Source organism: Salvelinus fontinalis, chromosome 21, assembly GCF_029448725.1.
Source record: "Salvelinus fontinalis isolate EN_2023a chromosome 21, ASM2944872v1, whole genome shotgun sequence".
Classification (NCBI taxonomy): domain Eukaryota; kingdom Metazoa; phylum Chordata; class Actinopteri; order Salmoniformes; family Salmonidae; genus Salvelinus; species Salvelinus fontinalis.
The window spans coordinates 20,871,720-20,898,170 of record NC_074685.1 but is presented as its reverse complement, the minus strand read 5'-3'; the positions used below and the strand labels follow the sequence as shown (position 1 = coordinate 20,898,170).

General features: G+C 45.9%; 1 protein-coding gene across 2 annotated transcripts in view; it reads left to right on the top strand.

Annotated features, from left to right (window-relative positions):
• Positions 1–22,837, top strand: part of LOC129818412 (ephrin-A5b-like) — a 57,865-nt gene extending 35,028 nt beyond the window's left edge. Inside the window, exons 2-5 of one of the 2 annotated variants that reach the window (XM_055874259.1) lie at positions 10,740–11,032; positions 18,869–18,934; positions 19,072–19,155; positions 19,454–22,837. In XM_055874259.1, coding sequence (XP_055730234.1) covers positions 10,740–11,032; positions 18,869–18,934; positions 19,072–19,155; positions 19,454–19,578 — 568 coding nt within the window. In that variant the 3' untranslated portion in view covers positions 19,579–22,837. The remainder of the gene's footprint in view (positions 1–10,739; positions 11,033–18,868; positions 18,935–19,071; positions 19,156–19,453) is intronic. The other variant, XM_055874260.1, reaches the window with a different exon arrangement.
• The last annotated feature ends 3,614 nt before the right edge of the window (positions 22,838–26,451 follow it).

Below are 26,451 nucleotides of genomic sequence, written 5' to 3'. Positions count from 1 at the left end.
ATTCCTCATTGTAGTACGTGCCTGCCTGCCTGCGTTGGTGCGTGCGTGAGTGTGTGTGTGTTATCCCTCCTGACCTGGGTCAGATCACTTAGGGGATTATGGGTATTAGAGTCTTTACCTACTATGAGAAAAGGCAAAATCATCAGTCTACCTGTGACAGGCCTGATACAGTCCCAGGGTACGGTCTGCTGGCGTTGTAAAGGTATAACAAGCCCAAACCTGTCTCTCACCCCTCTACTACCCCTCTTACACAAATGGATGTGCACACACATATCATAATTAATTCACACAACACAACACAGCCATCATCCAACCCCTTACACCTACAAACCGCTACTCTTCAACACTCACTCACAGATCATGTCCAACCCCATTATACACACATTATACCACATCCTCCTACCTGTCCCCATTGAGTGTTCTCCTAGTAACACAGCTTGGTCAGTAATCCCTCCTGTGTGTAGAGTGGACCAGCTGAGTGTATTTGTCCTGAGGGATTATCACCCACTGCTGTCTGAGAGAGAGGAGCATTGTAAAGGTGGATTATTCTGGGTTAGGTTTACGAACAGGGATAGGCTGGGTTAGGTTTACTAACAGGGATAGGCTGGGTTAGGGTTACTAACATGGATAGGCTGGGCTAGGTTTACTAACATGGATAGGCTGGGCTAGGTTTACTAACATGGATAGGCTGGGCTAGGTTTACTAACAGGGATAGGCTGGGTTAGGGTTACTAACAGGGATAGGCTGGGTTAGGTTTACTAACAGGGATAGGCTGGGTTAGGGTTACTAACAGGGATAGGCTGGGTTAGGGTTACTAACAGGGATAGGCTGGGTTAGGGTTACTAACAGGGATAGGCTGGGTTAGGTTTACTAACAGGGATAGGCTGGGTTAGGGTTACTAACAGGGATAGGCTGGGTTAGGGTTACTAACAGGGATAGGCTGGGTTAGGGTTACTAACAGGGATAGGCTGGGTTAGGGTTACTAACAGGGATAGGCTGGGTTAGGGTTACTAACAGGGATAGGCTGGGTTAGGGTTACTAACAGGGATAGGCTGGGTTAGGTTTACTAACAGGGCTAGGCTGGGTTAGGTTTACTAACAGGGATAGGCTGGGTTAGGGTTACTAACAGGGATAGGCTGGGTTAGGGTTACTAACAGGGATAGGCTGGGTTAGGGTTACTAACAGGGATAGGCTGGGTTAGGGTTACTAACAGGGATAGGCTGGGTTAGGGTTACTAACAGGGATAGGCTGGGTTAGGGTTACTAACAGGGATAGGCTGGGTTAGGTTTACTAACAGGGCTAGGCTGGGTTAGGTTTACTAACAGGGATAGGCTGGGTTAGGGTTACTAACAGGGATAGGCTGGGTTAGGGTTGCTAACAGGGATAGGCTGGGTTAGGGTTACTAACAGGGATAGGCTGGGTTAGGTTTACTAACAGGGATAGGCTGGGTTAGGTTTACTAACAGGGATAGGCTGGGTTAGGGTTACTAACAGGGATAGGCTGGGTTAGGTTTACTAACAGGGCTAGGCTGGGTTAGGTTTACTAACAGGGATAGGCTGGGTTAGGGTTACTAACAGGGATAGGCTGGATTAGACCCTAATGATGACCTCTTGACCTGTGGCTGTAGAGTCCAGTCTCCTTCTGGGGTGTCAAATGTATAACACTGTTGTAGTTTTGATTTAGGGTCAGAGTTTTTCATGGTCAGGTCACATGATCAAGACAACCTTGATAGGCCTTTAAATGAGATATTGGAGTCTATTGCTTCATCTTTCTCTGTTAAAATCCTTATTATGTATGATGATAGAGCCATTGACTCTAACCCCATGGAACATGTCCACCTGGCCCCTATGCATCAGTATAACAGGGGTACAGTGCATATGGGAGCAGGGCTGGGGAGAAGCCTCCATGTTGTTGTAATTGGGTGTTGTTATAAGGATAAAACACTATCTACAACGTTTTGAGCACGTCAAGTGTTCACTGTGTGTTCCTGGGTGTGCGATGAGTGCCTTGTGTGTTTAGCCGTGTGTGTTCAACGCGTACATGTTGACTGACGTGGGTTCACAGTGGGTTTAAACCTTGCCCCCACCACCCGTCACACATACACACGCATGTGGAGATACTATTTCGTTGGTGGTCATGGATGCGGTGGTCTTCGAGACTCCTGTTCTGAAGCGTTCAGCCACAGTACTTACACATGTCACTGCCCACCTTGTGCTCCTGAAAGGAGGGACAGATGTGTACGCTAATTGAGTGACAGCTTTACACAGAAACATGCAAACCTAAAATAAGCCCCTCTGTCCTCTCTGACTCACAGAACAATCCCAGGGACACTCAACACAAGGCCCTTTCTGCCTGGGTGAAATGTGTCTTTTCAAACCACATATCGATGATAGAGTTTCAATCTATCATCAGTCAAATTTACCTCAAACAAAACTGGTTGATAAAATGTTTTGGTCCAGTGGGTTCCATGATTTTACCTGTGTTAGTCTAAAGCATTACTATAGTCCACTCACTCGCTTGCCCCTCTCTTTCTGTCTCCCTCTCTCTCTCTCTCTCTCTCTCTCTCTCTCTCTCTCTCTCTCTCTCTCTCTCTCTCTCTCTCTCTCTCTCTCTCTCTCTCTCTCTCTCTCTCTCTCTCTCTCTCTCTCTCTCTCTCTCTCTCTCTCTCTCTCTAACTCTCTCACGCTCTCACGCTCTCACTCTCTCTCACCCCCCCCCCCCCCCTCTCTGAGGCAAGGACACTCAGTGACAATGTGGAAGTGAGAGGAGAGGTGGCGTTAGCAGTTTGTTCATCAGGGTAGTATCTCCACTCCAATAACAATTACATCAAGTGGTGTGGTAAATGAGGTGGCCCATGGTTCAGTGACTGGGGCTAATCACTACAGTGTGCTAACTAGAACACAGTGATAATGATAGGCAGTAGGCAGAGGAGGATTCAGCTGCTGCTGGCAATGCTTGATTTAACACACAGTCCTCCTTCTGCACTGTTATCAGCAGATAGACAGAGAGTCTGCACCACACATATGAATGCACATTCACACATGCGAAAATGTGCACACACACTGAATACACGCACGCACGCACGCACACTCAATCACATGTACACATAGCCTACACACATCTTCCAACAGCTTTCTATTCGTGTAGGGAATAGATGGAACCATGCCCAGATGAAATGAAGGCTCTTTAACCTGTGCTCAACTCTGCCGTCCATGACGATACTGAGATGAGATCCAAACTTCTAGGCCAGGTTTAAAAACACACATACACTGATCCAACACTAAGTGGATAGATGGACTGAGGGAGACAGAGCATCTGTTTTACGGTATGTCTCTATTTCTCTGGCATCGTACCTCAGACAGAGAAGTGTCTGACTCAGTGTTCTTTGGGATGGAAACTGGCCTGTCATGAGGTGATCTATCAAAAGAAGCTATCCCGCTCTGTTATTACCTCGTCTATCATCAGAAAGACACTGCAAATCCTTGGACAAATGTATATGAACAGCCAGTGACATGTGAATCGTATTGGCCCTTAGACAGCTTGCCCAGGATCAGATTTGTTGCTGTATTTTTAATGGTCAGTGTTAGGATTAGGGTTGGAAGAGCTGATCTGGAATCAGGTTTGAAGGTCACAGAGTATGAGGAGGAGTCAGTGTTGGCTTCAGCCAGCCCTGAGCAGGTGCTATAGGGCTAGGTGACCAGCTGGTATTGGTAATGTCCGGGCTGGTCCATCGATGATATCAGGGCGGGCTGCTTTGGTCCACTGGGTCTTGGCCTGTGGTTCTGGACCAGCCTTTGTTCCTGCTGTCCTCTGGTCTGGAGCTCAGAACATTGTGAGCTGCATCACTAAACTCCCTGTGTGAGCGTTTGGCTATGAAACTCTTTAATGGGCCCACTATGTAAATATTAGCCATGGGTTGGCATTTTAAATCCATTTTAAATGTGAAGATGAACTTGCCCTTTGAAAAGTCACAATGGCTGAGTTCTAGATATGTCCTCTTGGAGTGGTGTGTGTAGATGTGGATGTATACTACTAAGTATACTACTAAGGTAGCTAGCATGTATTTGAGCACACTTGTAATGCTGCAGAAGGTGTGAATGTGAAACACTGTCTGTTAAGGTGGTATGTTTTCATTTGAGCTTGGTCCCTTACAGGTGGTATGTGTGAATCTGAGCTTGGTCCCCTTTAGGTGGTATGTGTGAATCTGAGCTTGGTCCCCTTTAGGTGGTATGTGTGAATCTGAGCTTGGTCCCCTTGTTAAGGTGGTATTTGTTCATTTGAGCTTGGTCCCCTTAGTGTGAATCTGAGCTTGGTCCCCTTAAGGTGGTTCATGTGAATCTGAGCTTGGTTCCCTTAAGGTGGTATGTCTGAATCTGAGCTTGGTCCCCTTAAAGTGGTATGTGTGAATCTGAGCTTGGTCCTCTTAAGGTGGTTTATGTGAGTCTGAGCTTGGTTCCCTTAAGGTGGTATGTCTGAATCTGAGCTTGGTCCCCTTAAAGTGGTATGTGTGAATCTGAGCTTGGTCCTCTTAAGGTGGTTTATGTGAGTCTGAGCTTGGTTCCCTTAAGGTGGTATGTCTGAATCTGAGCTTGGTCCCCTTAAAGTGGTATGTGTGAATCTGAGCTTGGTCCTCTTAAGGTGGTTTATGTGAGTCTGAGCTTGGTTCCCTTAAGGTGGTATGTCTGAATCTGAGCTTGGTCCCCTTAAAGTGGTATGTGTGAATCTGAGCTTGGTCCTCTTAAGGTGGTATGTGTGAATCTGAGCTTGGTCCTCTTAAGGTGGTTTGTGTGGATGTGTATGTATCCGTGGGGCTCTGGTTGTGGACTGATGGAGGAGGCTTTGACAGACACTTAGTGTCGAGGAGAGGGGGTCAGTAGAGGCGGGTTAGGGGGCCTAGAGGGGTGAGATTGAGGGGGCCAGGTGTTGTGGCTTGGCGCTGGCATGCCTGGCACTCAGTAGACGTTCTATGTTTAGCCCTTACATGATTTTACATGTGCTGGTTTTCCTGGGGCTGCTGGTGTTTGTTGAGGGGACAGAGTCGGGGAAAGACCACCCCCTCTCACACTCTCACTGGCATCTACCGGCCCCTCTGGTTCCACTGTACCCATGCTACATCTAAAACAAGCAGATGTCGAATCCCTTCATTTCCCAACCTTGAATACAACCAATACCTTGAATACAACAAATATCCAACAGAAGCACTTCGCCTACTTTTCTTCCACCTCCCCACAGAACACTATCACTCGCCTTAGTCAATTTCACCCAACTATGATTTGTGTGAGACCTCCCTACTGGATGACTTGTGGTGTGTGTGAATGCTGTGGAGCCTTGTCATGGGTGGGTGATTGATTCCAGACATTGTGGTTTTCTCTCTCACCACTGCCCCCTCCCTGCTATACTGGGTTCAGGGTTGGTTTGGCCCAGGGCAGGGCGGGTTGGAGTTCCCTGGGGTGCAGTAAAGTGATAGGGCGGTGCAAGGGTTCAAATCGCCCCCGGAGAGAGGGGTCAGATGTCAAAGCCTGTGAGGGGGGTCAGGGTCACCATAGTCAAACACGGGATGAGGTAGACCCTTCCTGTAAAGATCACTGCTGCTTATACCATTACCGTATGTGTGTGTGTGAGTATGAGTGTGTGTGTGCGCGCGCTCATGTCCGCATGCATGCGTATGTGCAAGTTTGTGTTTAATGAGAGGGCTGGACAGCTCTGTTTGCTCTAAGGTGAAGCCTCATCCATCCACCATATTAAACTTCACCTTCCTCCCCTCAGCAGCCCCGCCACCTACTCAGCAGCTCCTAAGATGGACGACCCCGGGGTCATACCCGTCACCTCACTCAGACACTGGCCAAATACTGAGGCTCTGGCTGAATAATGGTCTGTCAGTGACCTCTAACCCCTGGCCTGGCTCTTATGTCAGATCAATATTCTCCTGTCCTATGGGAGTAGATTGTCTGATAATGATAGGTAGCATCTAGCCATCTAGACAGGCATCTATTAGTGCTCCCAGCTCACGCTCCATCAATGTCTTTATCTGCTGTAGATCTAGGTGTCTGTGTTTCTATGACCTAGGCTAGGGCTATATGCTACACTTGCTAGTTTGGTCCAAGGTACTGAGTGTGCCATTCTTTGTGGGGTTATTTTAACAAGGCTTGGAGCCTCTTGAGTTATGTGGCTTCTGAGATAGACAGAGAGCACACGGAGATCTGTGTGTGTGTGTGTACCCTGGGGTTTGAGCACATCACGCATGTAAAAAGAGGTAGAACATAGCATTGTCGTAAGTCAGTGTGATGGCAACCTGTGTTAGGGTCGGCCTTGAGACCAGAGGGTAATGGTATTGGCTGTCAGCCCCTGGTGTTAAGCAGTGAGTGACCGAGCCCCGCGGTGTGTGTGCGTGCGTGTGTGTTAAGTGACACTCACCACATGCTGCCTCTTTCACCCTTTGACCACCAGAATAGCATCATCATTCATTAACCTGTCCTGTACTGTGAGTTAACTTCTTATGTCATTCATGGAAAACAGCTGAGAATCACTGTTAACTTCTCTTTCTCTCTTTGTCGCTCTCATTAGCACACTGGTTCTTACTCTGGTTCTCACTCTGGTTCTCACTGTTTCAAACTGGTTCTCACACTGGTTCTCACTCTGGTTCTCACTCTGGTTCTCACTCTGGTTCTCACTCTGGTTCTTACTCTGGTTCTCACTCTGGTTCTCACTGTTTCAAACTGGTTCTCACACTGGTTCTCACTCTGGTTCTCACTCTGGTTCTCACTCTGGTTCTCACTCTGGTTCTCACTCTGGTTCTCACTGTTTCAAACTGGTTCTCACTCTGGTTCTCACTGGTTCTCACTCTGGTTCTCACTCTGGTTCTCACTCTGGTTCTCACTCTGGTTCTCACTCTGATTCTCACTCTGATTCTCACTCTGATTCTCACTCTGGTTCTCACGCTGGTTCTCACGCTGGTTCTCACTCTGGTTCTCACTCTGGTTCTCACTCTCATACTCTAAATACTCTGTCTCCTGCTTTTACTGACCGTAACACATTGTAATGTTCTTGCCATGTAGGACCTACCTCACACAAACAGCCATGTGTTTTCAATCTAAAATTCAATAACTTTCGTCCCTGTCTGAGCAGCTCAGACAAAACGTTTTGTTCTCAGGGAAATGTACCACAAAAAAGAGAAAAGTGTCTATTTTATAGTTTTCTCTTTTCTCATCTCTTTTTGCTGTCAACGCCCAGTCTGACTCTGTACCCTGGCAGACAGCTCTGTCCGTGTGTCTGCACAGATGTGTGTGATCAGTGGAGGTAATGATGTCTGAACCATGGCTGGTGCTGGGGGTGTTGGTGGCACAGTGCTATGAGTGATCTGCCAGGTAGATGGAGGTCAGGCCTGGTGCCCCGAGGGAGAGGGGGAAACACCAGGCAGAGGGATAAATAGACTCCATATGGTGACATCAGTGCCCAGGGCCAAATGACCAGAGATGCATTAGCCTGTTAGCCACAGTGGTGTAATTACCTACCTAAAGAGCTCCCCCTAAGGTCAGGGACATGAACTACGGAGTGTGTGTGTGTGCGCGTGCGTGCGTGTGTATGCACGTGTGTGTAGACACATTGCTTTTAGCAATGTAAAAAAACAATGTCATTCTGTGAGAGACAGTGCAGTTGAAACCCGTAATGTTTGCCCGCACAACCGTTTAGTTTGTATTTAGTCGTTTGTTCCATTATGTGGCTTGGAACAGGTCAGCGGTTTCATGTGGTCTGTGGAGGGAAAGTGTCTCCTTTTTTCTCCTATTGTTATAAAACCATTGGAATTTGACCTCGCTCTGACACCACTGTAATCATGTATTATAGAAAACACCAGGAAGGCTTTCTCTCTCCCTCCTCCCCTCCTCTCATCCTCCCCTCCACTGAACCAGGGTGCAAACCATTCATTACCTGTGTTTGGTCACCAGAGAGAAAGAGAAGGGGGGAAAGAGAGGAGGAGAGGAGTGAAAAGAAGGATTATCGTTATGAGAGTGCTTTGTTAGAGTGGTAGTCCCTGAATCATGCATGAGCCTGTCTAAGTGGCTGTGAGTAATTCAGCCAATCAGGCGTCATTAATCCCAATGACGGATAGAGATAGGATTTGTGTGTCTTCATTTTTAAAACTCTATTGGCTCATCGCGTCACATGAATGAATTTAACAAATGAAGGTGTTGATTTCTTAATGACGTCATTAGTTTTTGAGTTGTCAGCCTCACAGCCAGAATTCTTTATTTCCTTGTCTGCCACATTGATGTTCGTTGTGAGAGACCTTGAGTGAACTCACAAAATAACTCTGACAAAACCCTGATGCTGATTTCCCCATTGAGCTCTGTCATTGAGCATTGAGCATTGTGCATTGTGAAGCATCACTGTAGTCTGAAGACATTCACTTAAAGATTGAAAACTCACACTTGCGGTGATATTGAGAGTCAGACCGAGACATATGTTTTAGCATTATGGTTCAGGATTATGGCTCAGTGTGGATTGATATTTGGTACTATCAGTCACAAGGCTCTCTCAGGTGTCTCTAGGAGGGTCAGAGTAATCCTCTCTGTGGTCCCTGCTTAGCTCCCCTGACATAAATCCTCTGCTCATCACTTTCAGAATGGTGACCACCCACGCCTCTCAGTTTAACTCTCTTCTCTAATCCATGCTAATCTTTATGGCAGGTCCCAGGTCAGATTTGAGTGACAGGTGAGAGCAGCTAAAGGTACACACAGGTTGAAAGGTAGCATTACAAGCTTAGAGAGATGGACAGACCAAGCTGGCTATCCCACAATGCCGCTGGCTGAGGAAGTGATACAGTACTTGCTAGTGGCTCTCTGGGGTTTGGTTGCTCTCTGTCAGTTATGGTATCAGTGAAAGGCTCAGAAACTGAGGCTGATTGAGGCCATGCTTTGCTGCCTGGAGTCACAGCACTCAGCTGGAGCATGAAAAGTGGGCCTTTGAGAGAGAAAAGAAGGCTTCAGTTTCATGTTTGACCAGGCTATAATTAGAGTGAAAACAAGGCTTCAGTTTCATGTTTGACCAGGCTATAATTAGAGAAAAATATGAGAATTTAGCTGACAAATCACACACAAAGACACAATCTCACACATACATGCAAGCACACACACACACACACACACACACACACACACACACACACACACACACACACACACACACACACACACACACACACACACACACACACACACACACACACACACACACACACACAGACACACACACAGACACAGACACAGACACACACACACACACACACACACACACACACACACACACACACACACACACACACACACACACACACACACACACACACACACACACACACACACACACACAGCCACACTCCCTCCTCTGTGGCCGCACCAAACCCAGTAGGAGAGTCACTAATCCTGCAGCACATTTGCAATCCGTATAAGGACAACCTGATACTCCCAGCAGGTCCCAGCCAACACACACCACCCTTTATACTCCTCATGCCTCTTAAAGCCTGGAAATGTACGTGTCAGTGGGAACAGCTGAACTGCCGTCCAACGCAACCTCCTCTCTCACCTGACCCTGAATCAGTTCTGAATGCTCCTCTCCCCCTGGAGAGGTTGTTAGGTGGGTGTAAGATTTGCTCCTGGGTCAGTGAATCTCAGTCCTTACATTGAGAAACCTCCCACAGAGCGCGAGTGAGTTCATCCGTATCGAATCATCACAGCACAGTATGCACAGTATCGGTTCCCAGCCTGTTCCCCTGGCCCCAGTGTGTCAATGAACAGAGGTGGAGTATTGAAGACATCCGCAGAATGTCAGTGATACCAAGCTCGGCCATTAGCGACTCTGAGATGCGCTGGCCAACCTAAACCAATCTGTCTCCAATAAACGCATCAGAAATGCAACCGTATATGGCCTATGGGAATATGTGTTTCGCATCACTCCCCAGGAATGAATACCTGGCATATCTGGCTGATGTCCTCCTTCCTCTGGAGGGTCGCTCGGTTTACCCTGAAGCTTCATGTGAATCTGGTTGGGGCTGTTTCTGGGGCCTTGAGAAACACACTTTTTTCCCAGCACTGAGAGAGATTCCACCGGGTCTCCTCCATCAGCATGTCATATTGGTCTAATGAAAATTTCCCTCTTTTGAGGGGATCCTCTTAAATCTGCCAAAGGCCCGTGCAAACCAGAGGATTTGGACTTTGGCGCTGGGGGACTTTAATTTCAGCACTCTCATAAGTCATTGCAGCCCAGCTCAACCATTGATATGTGGCTTATGACTGACTAGCAGTCTGTCGTAAGATACTTTTTGGCTGGTGGTAGAGGAGAGGTTTGAGCGCCCGCTCTAGAGCAGTGAGAGGATTGAGAATGACATGGTGGGATCCTGTAAACAAAGCTAGATAGTAGGACGCATATGTGTCTTCTGTAGATCAGTCTGCAGTGTCTCTGTCAGACACATCTGGTTACATTTTCTCTTGTCTAGGGCTCTAGTTCACATACTTTTAGTATGCATCTTATGATACTCCCCTTCTTGAAGACATCACTGATCTGACATGACTAGATACAGTAGATGAGAGTTACACAATGAAGCCCTTGCTTATACCTGCCCTATAGTGTTAGATCAGTGATGACGTCCAGAAAGGTAGAATCATGGAAATGCATGTTAGTATCAGTACTATTAGACGTTGTAGTCTTGAAGAATCTTACTCAGAACCTCTCTGCTTCCCTTTCAGGTTCTACCGGGGTGACTACCACATCGACGTGTGTATAAATGACTACCTGGACGTCTTCTGTCCCCACTACCTGGACTATGTCCCTGAAGAGCGGACAGAGCGCTACGTCCTCTACATGGTCAACTACGACGGCTACAGCTCCTGTGACCACACCGCCAAGGGCTTCAAACGCTGGGAGTGTAACAGGCCCCACTCCCCCAACGGACCCCTGAAGTTCTCCGAGAAGTTCCAGCTCTTCACCCCCTTCTCTCTGGGATTCGAGTTCCGCTCCGGCAGAGAGTACTACTACATCTGTGAGTAAATTACATTTTTGACATCTTTATGGTAATTTAGCACATGCTTATGTTCAAATTAACCAAGTTAACAAAAGCATTCAGTATAAAGTATGTTCCGTGCGGGAATCAAACCAACAGCTCTGCTGTTGCAAGCACCATGCCCCAACAAACTGAGTTAACACTGTTGTAACTACAGTACTATGATATGGGATACATGAATGCTTTGCTTAAAGGCAGAGAGAGAGACAGAGGGCTACCACAGTTATCCTGCATGGTATGGACATTTATGATATCAGTGGAGAGGTAACACAGTATTTTGGGAGCTCAGGCTACTTGGGCAGAACAGAACATACTTAGATGATTTAAGGGTATGATGTGAGAAAACATTATTTTGAGTCCATCCATGGAACTGACAACGGGGAAACAATAGCAAAGTAGAACGTTGTTTTGCAAGCCCTGGCAAAGAGGTTGAAACCTAAAGATTTGCTGAGGGGAAAACATCTCCGTTCTCGTGGTCTCCCTCTGAAGAGTCTTTGTTACAAACTCGCCTCAGCTTTCTGCTGCTTGTGAGAAGGCCTCTTGAACACAAGCATCTGAAGCCATGTTTTTACAAGAGGAGTCGGAGCCCTACAGAGCAGAGAGCTGAGACTAAATAGGAGACTGCAAGGGGTGGCCTGCTAGGATACAGTATGTCTCCTTCCCCCTACAGAGATGGCTTCACTTAGGCCCACTCCTGAGTAGCATCAGCCCCGGCCTCAGCCGCACGCCTCAGACCCAAGCTGCCTGACGAATCGCCAGTCCTTAAAGACACATGATCTACTGATTTTCCTAATCTCCTAGGATGTTATTCTACTGGATTGAATATACAAAGGGTGGTGTGGGGCTCCTGTGTATATGGGTGAGTAGGTAATGGACTTTACCGTAGGATGTCTATCAGACTGTTCCATGTGCTAATAGGAGAGCCAAGATGTTTAAAGAGCCATCCAGTATATATACAGTAGGGCTTTTACAGTGAAACTAAGGGAGAGAGAAAGAGAGACAGGGCACATGGCCTAAAGGCATTTCCCTCCTTGACAACAGTTAGAGATCAACTGTTAGACAGTTAGAGATTCACTCAAAAAAAAGACTGTTTTTCACCCAGAACATTGAGAGGAATATGAAATAACAAACAGAGGTGTACGTAATCACACCCCGGGGAACATACTGAGGTGTACACTAATCTACTCCAACATCCTCTGAACTCTTGTCCCTCTATGTAGTTCCAGAAAAGCTGGATATCTCACAATAAACCATGTGATATTCGTTACAGTATCACATTGCATGTGTCTGATCTGTCAAGTATAACAAAAGAGTTACATTATTAGATGATACTAGCACATGTTCTAACACTATTGGACAATGGAGCTGTGAACTTGCAACAAGTAAGTCAAACGTTTGGGAATTGATGTGTGCTGGTGTCAACAACTCAGCGCCAACAACAACAACAGGCCTTTCTAGGGAGTTTCTCCTAGCCACCGTGCTTCTACACCTGCATTGCTTGCTGTTTGGGGTTTTAGGCTGGGTTTCTGTACAGCACTTTGAGATATCAGCTGATGTACGAAGGGCTATATAAATAAATTTGATTTGATTTGACAGACGCCCCTTGGTCCCCCCTGTGGATAGTTAACCCCCCAGGAGAAGAGAGGAACGGGTGGGTTAAATCAAATGGATGACACCTGCGGTTGGTTGGCTCTGGGTCTCCGTCCGTCTGGCAGACAGACGCCTGCAGGAAGCCATCAGGGGGATCAGAAGGGGTGGCCTGGGGGGTCAGAGTTCAGCCTGTCCTGATGTCTGGATGTGAACCCGGGCTTCTCCCAGGCTTAGGGCTGCATGTTTTTCTAATAGAGCCAATAGGGAAGTCTGATCCTAATCTCAGGGGATAGAAATCCAATTTTCTGGGGAGACAGTTGAGAGTCTGGCTCTCCCTGTGTGTCTAGGGATGACTGTCTGCTGTAAAGCCCTGGCTTCAAAAGCCCAGGTCCTGCTCTGTAGATACAGTCTGAAGATCTACATAGATAATGAGATGAACCCTGTTCAGACTTAAGTTACACGGCATCTGAGCCCCTAGCTTTTGTCTGGTGTTGTGTATGTCTGTGTTTGTCTGGTGTTGTGTATGTCTGTGTGTGTCTGGTGTTGTGTATGTCTGTGTGTGTCCGGTGTTGCGTATGTCTGTGTGTGTCTGGTGTTGCGTATGTCTGTGTGTGTCTGGTGTTGCGTATGTCTGTGTGTGTCTGGTGTTGTGTATGTCTGTGTGTGTCTGGTGTTGTGTACATCTGTGTGTGTCTGGTGTTGCGTATGTCTGTGTGTGTCTGGTGTTGCGTATGTCTGTGTGTGTCTGGTGTTGCGTATGTCTGTGTGTGTCTGGTGTTGTGTATGTCTGTGTGTGTCTGGTGTTGTGTATGTCTGTGTGTGTCTGGTGTTGCGTATGTCTGTGTGTGTCTGGTGTTGTGTATATCTGTGTGTGTCTGGTGTTGTGTATATCTGTGTGTGTCTGGTGTTGCGTATGTCTGTGTGTGTCCGGTGTTGCGTATGTCTGTGTGTGTCTGGTGTTGTGTACATCTGTGTGTGTCTGGTGTTGCGTATGTCTGTGTGTGTCTGGTGTTGTGTATGTCTGTGTGTGTCTGGTGTTGTGTATATCTGTGTGTGTCTGGTGTTGCGTATGTCTGTGTGTGTCTGGTGTTGTGTATGTCTGTGTGTGTCTGGTGTTGCGTATGTCTGTGTGTGTCTGGTGTTGTGTATGTCTGTGTGTGTCTGGTGTTGCGTATGTCTGTGCTACTGAGTGGTGCAGTGGTCTAAGGCACTGCATCTCAGTTCTAGAGGTGTCACTACAGACACCCTGGTTTGAATCCAGGCTGTATCACAACCGGCTGTGATTGGGAGTTCCATAGGATGGCGCACAATTGGCCTAGTGTTGTCTGGGTTTGGCTGGTGTAGGCCATCATTGTAAATAAGAATGTGTTCTTAACTGACTTGCCTAGTTTAGTAAATGTTAAAAGTAAAAATAAATGTGTGTGTGTGGGAGCATCTGCGACACGTTCATAGGATGGTGTGTGTTCATGAGAGGATGTTTTCTGAATTTGTACTTTATTTGTATACCATGAGTGTCTGCATGAGGTTTACTGTCCTCCAGTCCGTCTACTCTGCCCTGCTAGTTTCCTCTGCTGGGCCGCAAGGCATGACTAACCACAGATCCAGTATCACAGAGCGTGAGGCAGAGTCGTAGAAAAGCAGTTTATTGGCTGTGTGGTGTGTGTTGTGGAGCCCTGTCTGTCTGTCTGTCTGTCTGTCTGTCTGTCTGTCTGTCTGTCTGTCTGTCTGTCTGTCTGTCTGTGAATGGAAAGGGAGATAGTGCAGTCTGGCCTGTGTGCCTGCCACTGTAGGGGTGTGAGGTAAGTTACACGATACTTGCTGACACAGACATAAGAGTCATGATTGACACCCCTGGCTGTTTTTTCCCCCAACACACTGCCAATATAACTCTCATCATCAAGTTTTAAAAACAATTTTTATCTTGTTTCATAGTCACGCTAAGTGCTTTGAAATGGGAAGCCCAGTCTTCCGCTGTGGAAATACTGACAAGGCTAGTTTTTATCTGGAATTTACTGCCAGTATCATTCACTGGGAAGATGTAGCAACGACCATGCCCCACCCACCTGAGGATCTGTCTTTTTCAGCCTATTTCCTGTGTTTGGGGGTGCAAAATCCACTTGTCACTTAAATATCGCTGGATTTATTGCTTTCATTTCACTCCTACAACTCCTTCATACTCTTGCGTGTGCCTGTCGTTTATTTCCATTAACGTTACGACTGCGGAAATGTTTGTAATCACCTGCCAAACACACCGGTAATGGCTGAAATGGGCTCGAAGGAATACATAGTCTTCCGTTGCATTTATGAGAACAATAAAGCTTTGTCGGGGAGTTAATGCACCAACTTCCGAAAATTAACACTCAGATTATAGTGATATTATGTCTGATCCCGCAAACAATGTAAAGTATGTATAGATGGGTGTAACATGGAGCCAAGCGTGTTGATTTTTAATCAGAGGGTATCCTGCTATTGACACACTGTTATTAACACACATGAAACAGAACGTGACAACAACAGTAATTAATGAGGCAGTCTAGACAGTGCAAGTGAGTGCAGGTAGGGTAGACAGTGCAGGTGAGTACAGGTAGGGTAGACTGCAGGTGAGTGCAAGTTGGGTAGACAGAGCAGGTGAGTGCAGGTAGGGTAGACAGAGCAGGTGAGTACAGGTACGGTAGACAGTGCAGGTGAGTACAGGTAGGGTAGACAGAGCAGGTGAGTACAGGTACGGTAGACAGTGCAGGTGAGTACAGGTAGGGTAGACAGAGCAGGTAGGGTAGACAGAGCAGGTGAGTACAGGTACGGTAGACAGTGCAGGTGAGTACAGGTAGGGTAGACAGAGCAGGTGAGTACAGGTACGGTAGACAGTGCAGGTGAGTACAGGTAGGGTAGACAGAGCAGGTGAGTACAGGTACGGTAGACAGAGCAGGTGAGTACAGGTTGGGTAGACAGAGCAGGTGAGTGCAGGTAGGGTAGACAGAGCAGGTGAGTACAGGTACGGTAGACAGTGCAGGTGAGTACAGGTAGGGTAGACAGAGCAGGTGAGTACAGGTACAGTAGACAGTGCAGGTGAGTACAGGTAGGGTAGACAGAGCAGGTAGTGTAGACAGAGCAGGTGAGTGCAGGTAGGGTAGACAGAGTATGTAGTGTAGACAGAGCAGGTGAGTACAGGTAGGGTAGACAGAACAGGTGAGTACAGGTAGGGTAGACAGAACAGGTGAGTACAGGTAGGGTAGACAGAGCAAGTAGTGTAGACAGAGCAGGTGAGTACAGGTAGGGTAGACAGAACAGGTGAGTACAGGTAGTGTAGACAGAGCAGGTGAGTACAGGTAGGGTAGACAGTGCAGGTGAGTACAGGTAGGGTAGACAGAACAGGTGAGTACAGGTAGGGTAGACAGTGCAGGTGAGTACAGGTAGGGTAGACAGAGTATGTAGTGTAGACAGAGCAGGTGAGTACAGGTAGGGTAGACAGAACAGGTGAGTACAGGTAGGGTAGACAGAACAGGTGAGTACAGGTAGGGTAGACAGAGCAAGTAGTGTAGACAGGGCAGGTGAGTACAGGTAGGGTAGACAGAACAGGTGAGTACAGGTAGTGTAGACAGAGCAGGTGAGTACAGGTAGGGTAGACAGTGCAGGTGAGTACAGGTAGGGTAGACAGAACAGGTGAGTACAGGTAGGGTAGACAGTGCAGGTGAGTACAGGTAGGGTAGACAGAGCAGGTAGTGTAGACAGGGCAGGTGGGTACAAGTAGGGTAGACAGAACAGGTGAGTACAGGTAGTGTAGACAGAGCAGGTGAGTGCAGGTAGGGTAGACAGAGCAGGTAGTGTAGACAGGGGAGGTGGGTACAAGTAGGGTAGACAGAACAGGTGAGTACAGGTAGTGTAGACAGAGCAGGTGAGTGCAGGTAGGGTAGACAGAGCATGTAGTGTAGACAGAACAGGTGAGTACAGGTAGTGTAGACAGAACATGTAGTGTAGACAGAACAGGTGAGTACAGGTAGTGTAGACAGAACAGGTGAGTACAGGTAGGGTAGACAGTGCAGGTGAGTACAGGTAGGGTAGACAGAGCATGTAGTGTAGACAGAACAGGTGAGTACAGGTAGTGTAGACAGAACAGGTGAGTACAGGTAGGGTAGACAGTGCAGGTGAGTACAGGTAGGGTAGACAGAGCATGTAGTGTAGACAGAACAGGTGAGTACAGGTAGGGTAGACAGTGCAGGTGAGTACAGGTAGGGTAGACAGAGCAGGTGAGTACAGGTAGGGTAGACAGAGCAGGTAGTGTAGACAGAGCAGGTGAGTACAGGTAGGGTAGACAGAGCAGGTAGTGTAGACAGAGCAGGTGAGTACAGGTAGGGTAGACAGAGCAGGTAGTGTAGACAGAGCAGGTGAGTACAGGTAGGGTAGACAGAGCAGGTAGTGTAGACAGAGCAGGTGAGTACAGGTAGGGTCGACAGAGCAGGTAGTGTAGACAGAGCAGGTGAGTACAGGTAGGGTAGACAGAGCAGGTAGTGTAGACAGAGCAGGTGAGTACAGGTAGGGTAGACAGAGCAGGTGTTTGGTGGTTGCAGCCCTGTTCAACCCCTTAATGTTAATGAAGTACCCCCTGTATATAGCCTAGTTACTGTTATTTCTCTATTTTCTTATTTTTTTACTTCAGTTTATTTGAGTAACATTCTTAACATGTATTTTTCTTAAAACAAATACAATTTTATTTGATTAGAATTTATGCATGCAAATACATTATTTATGCAAATGAGGCACATATAATTTTCTTTATTTTAATACAAAATATTTAAAAAATACCTGATACAATAAGACATTGTATATATATGAGTGCATTATAATATTTTTTTTTACAATAAATTGAATACCTGAATTCCCACCAAAATCCCTAAACTTATTATTTGTCCATACGAGTAAAATGTGATATGTGCTTTGTCAATATCTGATGGATTTTTTAAATTCTAAACGTTTGGAGTATCTTCATTCATTGTCCTGTTGTATTTTTTAGACTTGATTTCAAAACCTTTTAACAATTTCGAAGACTGTTGCTTGAAGTAGAGAATCTCAGGATAGGGGATAGTCTATAGGACCAACTGTCTCTGTCTCTGTCACACAGACAGACAGACAGACAGACAGACAGACAGACAGACAGACAGACAGACAGACAGACAGACAGACAGACAGACAGACACACACACACACACACACACACACACACACACACACACACACACACACACACACACACACACACACACACACACACACACACACACACGATGGTGCCCTGAGGGGTTGGTGGGGGTTTATGACTAGATTAAGAGCAGCTTGAGACCCCAGGCAGGCCAGGAAATGATGTGGTCAGAACACAGAGCACTGTCTGGGTGGGGTGGGAGAAGAACAGAGACATTCTATAGATTACAGTAATACAAGCACAGGTCAGAGTCTGTCAAACTAGCAACAAGAACAAGATCTCAGTCACAACCTACTTTCCGTATAGAAGAGTGATAGGGACTTCAGAACTACTGCTTCTCAAGACATCACACAATATGAAACCGCCGCAGTCTAGTTTGGTGACTATGTCCTAGGTGACATTTTCTAGTTGTTGCAGGTCAGAAGTCGGAGCAGCCTGAGTTGAAGTGACTTGCCACCATTGAGATTTAGTGAAGCAGCTGTCCAGATATTCCAGTTATCCAGAGTTGACGTCTGTGTAGCAGGGCTGTGCTACTTTACTGCTAATAGAACCCAGTGGCAGGTGTTGATGGCCTCTGCAGCCAATCAAATACTTCATAGCAGATGGTGATGTTACTCTGAGCCAATCGATTTCTGTGTTGCAGATGTGGATAAAATTTGGAGCCAATAGAAGTTTGAGTAGCAGGTGCAGACTGTTCTTTGAACCAATGGAAGTTTGAGTAGCAGATGTGGATGTTACTCGGGAGCACGTGTTTTTGTTATTTGAAGCTAATGGAAGTCTTAGGTGCAGATTTTGCCCTCACTCAGTAGCCAATAGAAAGGCGTGTTTCAGGCATTGATCGACAGACAGTATGCTACAGTTATCACAGATTGCATCCATTGAGAACCTTTACATCAGTGGAATGTTCACCTTGTTTGGGGTGTGATAGCTCTCTGTTTGACGTATGTCTGTACAGAATAGCTCTCGGTTATTTGCTGTTAGCATTAAAGTACGCACGCATTGTTCCTAACATAACTGAAATGTTTTCACAGCATCCACCGTTGCTGACAATGGAAGGAGAAGTTGCCTTCGACTGAAGGTGTTCGTCAGACCAGCAAGTAAGTGGATTTCTGAAAGAACATTCTATTTTCTATTTCTTTCAAACTGTGAAAAAACTTTTAATGCATTGTGTGAGAGTCGAATATCAATCTTGGGCTCGCTGTGAATGTTCACGTCCCACTCTTTCCTTTTGTTGCAGACAATTGTGTGAAAACTGTCAGTGTTCACGATCGGGTCTTTGACGTCAATGAGAGGGTGGACAATTCCCTAGAACCAAGAGGTTTGTAAGACTCTATAAACTGTGTGTAGGGGTACGTCCCTGCCTGCATGCTTGAGAGTGTCTGTGTACCCGGGTATGACAAATTATATTTCCTGATACAGAATTCCGAAGGGGCTCATATTTTCCCATTGTACCAACTGAATGGATAAGTCAGTCACATAGAAAGTTGATGGAATGACAAAGCCACCACTCCATTTCATACATTAATGTTTCAGTCGTTGCAGCTAAATGATGATATCTCTTGATGTCTCAGGGATTCTTATCTCCTCCTCTCTCCCTCCTTTCTTCCTTCATCTAGATGATACCAGTCACGAATCAGCCGAGCCGTCCCGAGGTGACGTCAACTCGGTGGGCCGGGTTCAGACCACCGGCCTGCTGGTCTCCTCTGCCCTGCTTCTCTGTGCAGCCATCTTGTCTTTATAGCGCCCAGCCTGAGGGTTTTAGACAGGGCGGAGTGGACTCGCCCTGACTGGACCATACAACCCCCAAGGTGCACTTTTTAAAAGACAGTCTGAGTGCCGGGGAGAGGTGGACTTCTAAGGGGGAAGACCTTTTTATAAACTTTGCTTTGGGGAGTTAAGATGCCAAAAGCCTTTTGGACTCTCATTTTGTCATTTTACTTTCCTGTAGATGTTAATATTTCAAGGTCATAGTATCCCAGTGAATATGCTGTCCCCCCCACCTCTCTCTCTCTCTCTCTCTCTCTCTCTCTCTCTCTCTCTCTCTCTCTCTCTCTCTCTCTCTCTCTCTCTCTCTCTCTCTCTCGTTCACACGCACACATGCACACACACACACACACACACACACACACACACACACACGCACACACGCACACACGCACACACGCACACGCACACACACACACACACACACACACACACACACACACACACACACACACACACACACACACACACAATCACTCTCTCCTCTGTGGTCCCACCATATCTTTTGCAAGATGAAACAACGGAACAAGAACTACTAAAAATAACTTTTTTTCAAGCCCCCAAATGACTTTGAGAATATGATGAAGTCTTACAGTGAATAACTATGATAATTTGAAGATGGCTTGTGACTGATCAGATCAGCCAATGGCAATGAAGCAAAGGAATACTGGCCAATCAAATGAGGCCAAGACATACTGGCCAATCAAATGAAGGACCATGCATGCTGGCCAATCAATGGTGAAACAAGGATCCAGAGCCATGGTTGTTGCTTGGAGAAGTCCTGTTGCCAGGGGGAGGGGGCTCTTATTTTCTTGCCTTTGAAGAGTCCATTAGAAGTTCATGAGATGGGGGTTGGATTTGATGATTCAGAGACTGGGAGTGAACACTCTTAGCTGAACCGGAAAAAAAGAAGCACTCATGTTTAGCAATTTGTGTCCTTTTAGGGGAATTAGTGATTGATTCATGTATTTTTTAAATGAATCACGTAATTCAAATTTAGCAGCCAAAACGGGTGTATATTTGCGAGGAGCGTGGGAGTTGATATGGTATTTTGTCAGGCAAATGTATTTTCCTATTTATTGTTGAGTCCTTGTGCTCTTTCCCTTTTCTGATGACTGTCCTGGTTCAGTCACTGTAACTACAGCAGAGACAAGCCCAAAACATCCCACCACTTAAAAGCACCAGTCTCTCTTTTTATTTTGGAAAGGTGTGGTTATATTTCATACACATGTAATATCTGGGCTTGGACTCAAAATGGAACTGGACTGTTTTTATCTAACAGAGTTCAGGAAGGAGGACATAGTTGGATGTTGTATCAGGGTGTAACAATGTGTGTTATAACTGTGTTTCTTCCCTGTAACAGTAAACACAAACTGTATGTGTTCTAACAAGTCAGCCCAAATTACCATCCACTACTTCATTTCAACATTGTCATAACCTCTACAAAACTACAATATGTACTGTACATAAACAAAACGTTCAGGGATGACTCTATAACTAGTACGATTAGTTTCAATTATGTTCTTAGTAATATTCTTGAGTTTTTCCCCAAGCAAACAGCAAAAACGTGATTGATATTGATAGGTTAGCGACCATTCAGTGATGATCAACCCACACGTCCCAACAGGTCCAACGCTTCTCCTAAAGTTGAAGGTAGGTTGTGGCTACGTTAGTTTCATCTGTAGCAGCTGCAGCTCTAGTGTGATTTAGCCGTGTCTTTGATGTCGTGCAGAGCGGTGTCCAAGCAGACCACATGCTGGGGGGCCATGCGCTAGTTATTTCTGGAATGAGAAAAATCGACCACCAGGAGGGAGAACGAGAGATGAGAGAGAGTGAGGAAGAGAGGTGTCCTATTCAGCCTCTGGATAGGTTCACTAGCAGAGAGAGAGAGGTGTCCTGTTCAGCCCAGAGGTAATTTTACCATCAGAGGACTGGAATGAGTAATGAGGAGAGAGAGAGGGCCAGCTGAGATCAATAGTGATGGGCTTCTCAAACACAGGAACACAGTAAATATTTCCCTCCACTGTCTGATACACAGTCTATTTAGTGTACTGACACCAACTCACGTCCTTTGTAAAGGGGATGGACTATCATTGAGAAATACATTAGCCTCTGCCTCTGTTGGCTGCAAGTGTGGGATTCAGTTTGAACAAGCCTTTAAATAAGAAAAGCTGAAATTCATTGTGACTGACATCATTCACTTCAGCCAGTCAATGTTGGGAAACAAGGATCAGCTTGTCTCATGGATACTGTGTATCCAGCTGTAGTCTCATATAACGTAGTGTTAGAGCAGTGGATCTCACACCTCTTTGAAGGACAACCGCAGTTAACAAAGACACATTGTTAATGCTGTTAGTGAGAGAATAAAGTCAATGTTGGATATCAAAAACGGTTGATTACATTTGTTTAATATCTTTTAGTAGGAGAAACATGATCAATGTTACAGTCTATATATTTTGTGTAAGGTTTTCACATATCAATGTTATAGTGTGTGTGTGGAGGTTGAAGTGCCCAAGTTAAGGGCTCTACTATTGGAAGTGCACTATATCCATCCATGCTCGTCTCAAGAACCATACTGCACTCCCATCGCCCTTCTCTTTTGACCAGAGCTTAGTAGTATTTGCATCTGAAATGTGGTTTAGGCGCCTAATGTTTTGAGTCCCTGTACATGCTTAGTTTGTTTGTGGTCCCTCTTAATCTTCACTACAATGGTTTCAGAGGAAACTTCAGTAGTCAGCAGCACCATGTTGTTATCTGAATTCAGGAGATTTTGTAAAGCTTGTTAAGTGTTGGTTTTCTGTCCATATCTCAATGTCATGAATCAGTTAACTTGTGTAATTTTCCATTCAAAAGTTGATGCACAGTATGAGATGCAGTTGTGTTACAGGCTGAATTGAGTCTGTTAGGAGGAGCTCTTCACCTGGCACCTGTTACTGTAGCCATGTAGCCTGAACCTGACACCACTGTGCCCTCCTATGTCTTCTGTCCCTGTCCTCTGTCCCTGTTCTCTGTCCCTGTCCCCAGTGACTGTCTCTTATCCCAGCCCTATCGTCCTCACCTCCCCAGACTGTTGTAACCCCTCCATCTCTCCCTGGTCCAACTCTCTTCACCAGAATGTTCTGCAAATGTACTGTATTTCATACGAAGGCCATTATTTGTAAATACACAAATGTGTTGGAGCAGCTATGACTAACTACAAAAAAAGATTTAATAAAAGTGATTTGTCATTGTTGTAATTATTGTGTCTCTCATTTGTATTATCTTTTCCTTTTTATGTAAATTGAATCACAACTGTTTTGTCTAATGGATGGAAAATCCAATAGATGCCAAGCTTTTGTTCATTGCTCTTTGACAAAAATTGAAGAGATGACAACAACTGTCAATTAGCAGTACGTGTTAGGCATACAAAGTTGTTTAATTACACGCCCTACTACTGAACAGCTGTCATTCTATTATCCGAAATGAATTCACAAATAGAAAAACAACACAACTTCAAACAATCATGCTTGAACCTGAAATGTGTTGAGTGATTTCCTAGGATCTCTGCCAAAAGCTGCTAGGCTTCGCTCTCAATACCCTTGCTTTCTCTCCGTGTTGTCTCTCACCCCCCCCCCTCTCTCTCTCTCTCATGAGAGCAGACCGTGATTTTGACACTGAAGCCCTTTGCCAAACAGCAGTGTAGTTCATGTTCTGATTTCTCTGCCAATTACAATACAAGTGAGAGCTTCAGAGACCTTATCAGATGTTTAGGCTACATCCTAATAGAGACCCTGGGAAACAAACAACAACTAAAGAAAAAGAACAGAGAGTTCTCAATCAAGAGAGAATCATTATAACGATCACGTGTTTTGTCTTCAACAACAAGACACAGTTGAACAACAATGTACAAGACTGAAGGTGAAGGTCAAGAGCCGTGCGTCCTCCGAAACACAACCCCTCCAAGCTGCACTGCTTCTGGACACAATGCCCTCTTAACCTGGAAGCCAGCCTCACCAATGTGTCAGAGGAAACACTGTACACCTGGCAAATGTGTCAGCATGCATGCGCCCGGACTGCCACAGGAGTCGCTAGAGTGCATTGGAACAAGGACAACCCGGCCGGCCAAAGCCTCCCCTAACCTAGACGATGCTGGGCCAATTGTGCACCACCTAATGGGTCTCCCAGTCGCGGCTGGCTGCAACACAGCCTGGAATTGAACCAGGCTCTGTAGTGACACAGCTAGCACTGCGATGCAGTGCCTCCTGCGCCACTCGAGAGGCCCCTTGGTTTCTTTGACCCTTTCTTCCTCTCCTAATGCAGTGACACCTAAGCCCATGGCCACACTTCATCATAGTCCTGAGGGGAGCCTCCACACTGCTGTTCTCAGCCAGCACTGTGGTCTGGTATGCTAACTGACAGAATGTCATTTACTTTTAGTAAACAATGGATAAGGGTTATCCTCGCTCATGAATGTCTGTACAGTGCTTACAGTAACCCAGACTCCAAATAGCTCTGTATTGCATTGTGGAGGGTCAGGTGAAGTATAATCACTTTCCATATCCATCCTCTCTCTGGTTGAGATGAGTAAATTGCCCTGTTCTCTTCAACGGGATTAGGCAGAGAGATTTATGTCTGTTCTGTGGATCAACTTCTGACAATGAAGCTCCAGTGATTAATGCGAGGGATATGTTTCCACCCATGGGAGTGTGTCGTACATACTTAATTTTACATGATCAGTGTAAGATTGGATTACTATTAATGTGTTATTAAATATAAACCACCTCAGATACAGACAGAGAGAGAGAGAGAGGAAAAAGATGAGAGGTGGTATAGCTGGATCATCTTTCTTTGAAATGTAAGCCTAGAAGCTGTTTTCTGTCTTTCTCCATCTGTGGTGAGTCTCACCCAACAGATGCCTTAGCGGGAGGTATGAGCGCATTTAACCTTTATTTAACTAGGCAAGTCAGTTAAGACCAAATTCTTATTTACAATGACGCCCTACCCCGACGATGCTGGGCCAATTGTGCGCCGCCCAATGGGACTCGCAATCACGCCGGATGTGATACAGCCTGGATTCGAACCAGGGACTGTACTGACGCCTCTTGCACTGAGATGCAGTGCCTTAGAACGCTGCAACATTCGGGAGCATCACGTTCATTAACTCAGTCGCAAGGAAAACCTGCCGCCTTGAGAAATGTCTACAACAGGAAGCATACTGTAGTCTGTCTGCCTGATGTTTAGTCTGGCCGACAACCGTGGGGCACCGTGATATTACAGCTTTGTTGAATCTACACAGTCAGCAATGGAAGGTCAGCTGCTTAAGACTAGAGATCTGCATCCTGCATAGATGAAGGAGAGACTCATGGAAAGTATTCATTAACCATGCATACAGGAGCATGTTCTCAATAGTTAGCGGCTGGATGTTCTGATTGAAGTATGTCTTTTGAGGGATCCAGTTACAGATACACTGTATCCTGAGAGCAAAATGGGATTTGAAGAACAAATTCAAACTTAGTTTATGTGAAACATAATTAACTGAGTGGTAAGATTTACATTTGATGTCTTCTAATTCCTGATATTCTTTTTCCCCCTCATATCACTGTCACGCCTCACATGGCTACTTAATTTGATCTCACCGGGGAAGCTTATATCTGCTTTAATTCTAGACACTTAATTTTCAAACTTTAATTCTGTCCTCTTCAATTTGGCAAATGGTTTAAGCAGATGGGATTCTCACTCTGACTGACATAGGAAAAAGAATGGTCCAGGAATAAGATGTAAAACCAGTACCCAAAAGACGGTATCATCTCTTTAGGAGACAAAACTTTTGCCCCCTATGGCTGAGTGACAGGAAACTCCCATGATGAGAAAGCCTGTTTTAAAATCATCCTCAGAAATCCTACCGCTGTACTGTACTTGGCTAGGGACAGCTTACTGGACGTTAGATAATAGACCTCACAATGGCTCAGTGGCCAATCTTAGGCCCTATTACTGAAATGAAGTGGTACTGTATTCAGTTTTATATAGGCCATCTGTAACTCTACTCAAAACTCTATAAATAAGATGGGGTATTCATCTCCCACTTCTCTCAATGGCAGAGATGGCCCTGAGCTGAATGGGATTTCTGAGGAGAGAGACGGAGCCAGAGAAAAGAGAGAATACGTTTCTCAGATTGACTGGTGTCCTAAATCTCTAATCCAGACAGACACATGTAGGTCTGGACAAGAAAAATAATTGAACAAGTGAAGAATGGCCTCTTTTTCTGAACGATGAGAATTGCTGAAATGTTTTCACTTTGAACTAGAATGGTTGATTCTCCTACGTACCTGTGATAAGGCATTACTTCAGGTGTGCAAAAGTTTTAATTCTAGGAAGTTCCCACTTTAACAAGGGAGATAGTTCAACTTCTGTAGTAACATCACATGTATTAGATTGTGAGTCATCCTACAGTGCTCTGGGCAGTACTGATGGGTCATGAGGAGTTTCTGCTCCCAGTATGGTTCCACTTTTGCTTTGAATTGTGGGATAATAACATAACAAGACCACAAACAACATGCTTTACACAAGCTTGGGCACTTGGGATAGCAGAGTCCTCTAGGATACAGCAGCAGGTGTTCTCAGCAGCCTCGGGCCCCAGGGGGCCACCTGGCCCACTATACACTCACACACACATCCCAGGAGCCGGCTCACAGACAGGACAGAACAGCTCAACAACACAGAAATTCACTGAGGAAACAGCCACAGTCTCTGCTCTGCAGAAATAGAACAGAGGTAAATGGGACAGTCAGTGGTATGTGTCAGACAGAGTTTAAGTATGGGAGCCAGTCTGTAGTGCTTGTGTCTGTGTGAGAAAAGAGTACGAGAGTCAAAA